Genomic DNA, 3,921 nt, shown 5'->3' with positions numbered 1-3,921 from the left:
GCGCGGGGACGGCGTCGCCGCGGTAGCCCCCTCCTCGAGGCGCCGTGCCCTGCGCGGGGTGCTCGCAGAGGAGGGAACGGAGCGGGCCCCTCCAGAGAAGGCGGGCGAGGCGTTTCTTTCCCACCAAAATTGGGCAGAAGGCGTTTTCCTCGTCGATCTCCCGACGGGGTTTTGGGGAGGAAGGTTGGTCGGGGCAACCCTCGCTTCACCGAATCATAGAACGGTTGGGTTTAGAGGGGACCTTGTCTAGATCGTCTCGTTCCAACCCCCCTGCCGTGGGCAGGGACACCGTGGGGGACACCAGGGACTTCCCCGCAGCAGGGCAGCGGGCCGGGCTGTGCCTTTGGCTTTGCTGGGCTGGTTCCCAGCTGCCGGGAGCCACAGTTCCCCATCCCCGGGGCCACCGGCAGCGCTCGGCGTGCGGTGACAGGCCTCTCGGCGTGGACTACAAATCCCAGTAGCGCTGCCTGCGCTGCCTGCGGGGAAGCTTTTACTGTAAACAGAATGAATCCGGGCCAGACCCCGGGGTCAGCGCCTTCCTCTCCTCTAAAATAACTGGGAGGAGGAGGAGGAAGAGGAGGAGGAGGGATACAGACGCCAGCAGAGCCTCTCCCGAGGCGGCCGAGCTCCTCCCAGCGTGCCGCGCCGCTTTCCCCGCTCACCGGCTCCTCTCTCTCGCCCTCCCGGGGACCCGCAGCAGCCATTTGGAGGAAGTCAGGGGAAGATCGGAGACGGTGGCGGAAGGCGGAGGGGAAGGAGAGCCGCCGCCCCGCGCTCTCCCCGGAGCTGATGTCCTCTCCCCTCGCCGGGCGGCCCCAAGGGGAGCCATGTCTGCAGGGGGAGCGCCCCAGGTACGCGCGGGTTTCGGGGGGGGGAAGCAGCTTCTCCGTCCCTGGGGAAAGGCCGGAGCGGGACCAGCTCTGACCACGTCCCTCTGCGGCAGAGCGGAGCTGCCGGGGCAGCCAGGAGGAACCCCTCTTTCATCCCGTGACATTTTTGTTGGGGGGGGGAGGGGCTTTTGGGGTTTTCCCAGGGGCTGGGAGCTCTTCTGGTGCTTTTTTCCTCGTCATTTAGAAATACCAACGCCCGATGAGCTGCGTGAGGCCCCTGCAAGACTTTTTCTTTTAAATTGGCGCTTCTTAAAGTTACGGCAGCGCGGGCTGGGCTCCGTGTCTTCTGCCATCTGCTCTCCTTGCGCTCCTGCCAAGCTACGGAGGGGTTTTGAGGGAAGAAGAGAGGAATCCTGGGGCGGATTGGGTGTCGAGCTTCCCGGGAGAAGCTGCTCTGGCTCCTTACAGAGATTTCCTCCTTCGGTCCTGATTCTGGCCGGGTCGGGAGTGGGGTTGGGTGGTCACACCCAGGCGAGGGATCTGCTTGGGAACCAAGTGATCTCGTTAGAGGGGGCGGTGAGCGTGTGGCTTCAGCCCTTTGTGAGCTCCGCTCGAGCGTTTCTGCCAAGCGATGCTCTCGCTGACGAGGAAACTGAGGCACGGAGGAGAAACAGCTTTTCCTGTGCCGAAACAAGTTGGTGGCAAAGCAGGAGGTGTCACCATGAGCCCCTGTCCTGCTTTCCCGCACCTCTGCCCGCCTGCTCTGCCCGCATCCCACTGCTCCCGCTCCTTTCCTGAAGGATTGGAGCTGCCTTTCGACCCACCGCGTGCCGGGGCTCGGGGGCAACAGTGCCCGGCGTTGCGCCTGGTCTGCCGGGCAGAACCAACGCTTCCATCCACCTCCTCCTGTGCCAGAACAGCTTTTCCCAGCCCTCCCCAGGGAAAAGGGGCTGTGATTTCTACCAGCAGCGCTGCCGTAGATCCAGAGTCAAAGAGGAACACCTTGGTGGTGATCCCGCTGAGCCAGGACCCCTCGAGGGCTCCCCGAGGGACCGGGTTTGTCAAATGTCACCCCCGGGAAAGGCACACGCCTCACCGTGGGGCACGTCTCGCTGCTGGTGGCCTGTGGGCGCTGATCCGAAAGCCCATCGCCCGTCCTTTGGATCGTTGAAGTTCAAAGAGACCCTTAAGACCATGGAGTCCACCCGTTACCCCAGCCCTGCCCAGCCCACCACTAACCCACGTCCCTCAGCACCGCGGCTACGCGGCTTTTAAATCCCCCCAGGGACGGCGACTCCACCACTGCCCTGGGCAGCCTGTGCCACTGCTTCACAACCCTTTTGGGGACGATTTTACTCCACATCTCCATCCTAAACCTCCCCTGGGGCAACCTGAGGCCATTCCCTCTTGTCCCATCGCCTGTTCCTTGGGAGCAGAGACCGCCCCCCCTCGCTACCCCCTCCTTTCAGGGAGCTGTCGAGAGCAAGGTCTCCCCTCAGCTCCTCTTCTCCAGGCTGAACACCCCCAGGGCCCTCAGCCGCTCTTCACGGGACGTGTCCTCCAGACCCCTCACAGCTCCGCTGCCCTTCTCTGGACACACTCCAACACCTCAATGTCCTTCTTGTCGTGAGGGGCCCAAAACCGAACGCAGCACTCGAGGTGGGGCCTCACCAGTGCCGAGGACAGGGGGACCATCACTTCCCCGGTCCTGCTGGCCAAAAAACCCAAAGAAACACACCCAAAAAAAGGGATGGCGTTCTGCTGAAACGCTTCTCCTCTCTCCTGAACCAGCCTGCCCACGCCCTGAACCTGCTGCCTTACCCCAGGCTGAGCGAGGTGCCGAGAGCCGGACACGAGCTGGATGCTGTCGGTGCGGAGATCCCGTCCGACCCCTGCACAGGTGAGCGCCGAGGACGGCACCGCGCCGGCCAGGCTGCGCCGGCGTGGGAGCGGGGCTTGTGGATGCGCTTGTGTGTTCTCCGGACTACAGCCGGTCCTGCGGTAACACCAAGTCCGACTGACCGCCGGCAACAGTCTCCTCTTGACCGGGGTGGGGGGATTCAAAGATCGTATGTAAATGTATGCAAACGTGGCACCGCTGGGAGGAATCCCCAGCCCGGGGAAGGTCCTTCCGCCCCTCCGCCAGCCCGGTTCCTCTCCTAAAGATGGAGACTCTTCTGCTTGGGAGGCTCAGGTTGGAACTGAAGGCATTTTTGCGGTAGCCTTTGAAATCCGATCATAAAAGCGTTGCGCGGGATCTGAGGGTACCCGGGTGAGTGTGCGAAAGACCACGGCAAGAGTCGTTCTCCGAGGAACGGCCCTCCTTCCCACCTTTCGCCTCGCCGGGAGGAGGGAGCCTGGTGCTGGTATTTCCTTTTATCTTTAATTACACTTCAGGCAGCAGAAGCTTAAAATAGATGAAAGCGATGCCCCCGGGCTTCGTTAATTTTAGCTTCTTTGTGAATGTAACGCAGGCATCTCCAGCGTAACGATGGCGATGCCGAACGCGCGTTTTGCGGTGTGACAGTTCGTGGTGACCAGCTCTTATCCTTCCAACCAGGCTACAGATTTTTCAAGCCGGGCGGTTTGTTCGGTATCAAGCAGTCGGAGGAGCCGTACGCCGAAGGCCAGCAGATGCAGGAGGAGAGCAAGATCCTCGTGAGCCCCTGTGCGGGTAGGTGCTCCCCGCGTCCTGCCGGAGGCTGTGGGAAACCGGCTTTGGCGGGGAATGGTCCTCCTGTGGGTAAAAGGCCATTTTGGGCCAGATTGCAGCTGGTTTGGGGCAGTTAACGGCAAGTTTTTGCTGTCGCTGCTGCAGCCAGCGCTGCCGTTGGCGAGGTGGGGGTGGAGCGGGCTCCGGGAAGGGGTCTGATCCTTTCGGGTGTTATAAACTGCAGTGCTTTAGTTTTAGGTAGCCCTGCGAGGAGCGGGGAGTTGGCCTCGATGATCCTCATGGGTCCCTTCCAACTTGAGATAGGCGGTGATTCTGTGAAAGACTCTCCAATTAACCTCTTGAATCTTTTTGAAATCTAGTGGAGCCCGGTCGAGTGAACAAAGTCGAGCAGCCTGAGGAGAAACCCGGGGGAGCTGC

General features: G+C 61.8%; 1 protein-coding gene across 1 annotated transcript in view; it reads left to right on the top strand.

Moving 5' to 3' along the window:
* Positions 1-2,621: 2,621 nt before the first annotated feature.
* Positions 2,622-3,921, top strand: part of LOC104290397 (zinc finger protein 84-like) — a gene marked incomplete at both ends in the record, with an annotated part of 3,040 nt that continues 1,740 nt past the window's right edge. The window contains 3 exons of the mRNA XM_009889490.1: positions 2,622-2,730; positions 3,391-3,504; positions 3,649-3,668. Of these exons, the coding sequence (XP_009887792.1) occupies positions 2,622-2,730; positions 3,391-3,504; positions 3,649-3,668 (243 nt within the window). The remainder of the gene's footprint in view (positions 2,731-3,390; positions 3,505-3,648; positions 3,669-3,921) is intronic.

This window comes from Charadrius vociferus, unplaced genomic scaffold (assembly GCF_000708025.1).
Source record: "Charadrius vociferus isolate BGI_N301 unplaced genomic scaffold, ASM70802v2 scaffold2747, whole genome shotgun sequence".
Taxonomy (NCBI): domain Eukaryota; kingdom Metazoa; phylum Chordata; class Aves; order Charadriiformes; family Charadriidae; genus Charadrius; species Charadrius vociferus.
The sequence above is the reverse complement of the archived record's forward strand: the minus strand, read 5'-3'. Positions and strand labels throughout refer to the sequence as shown.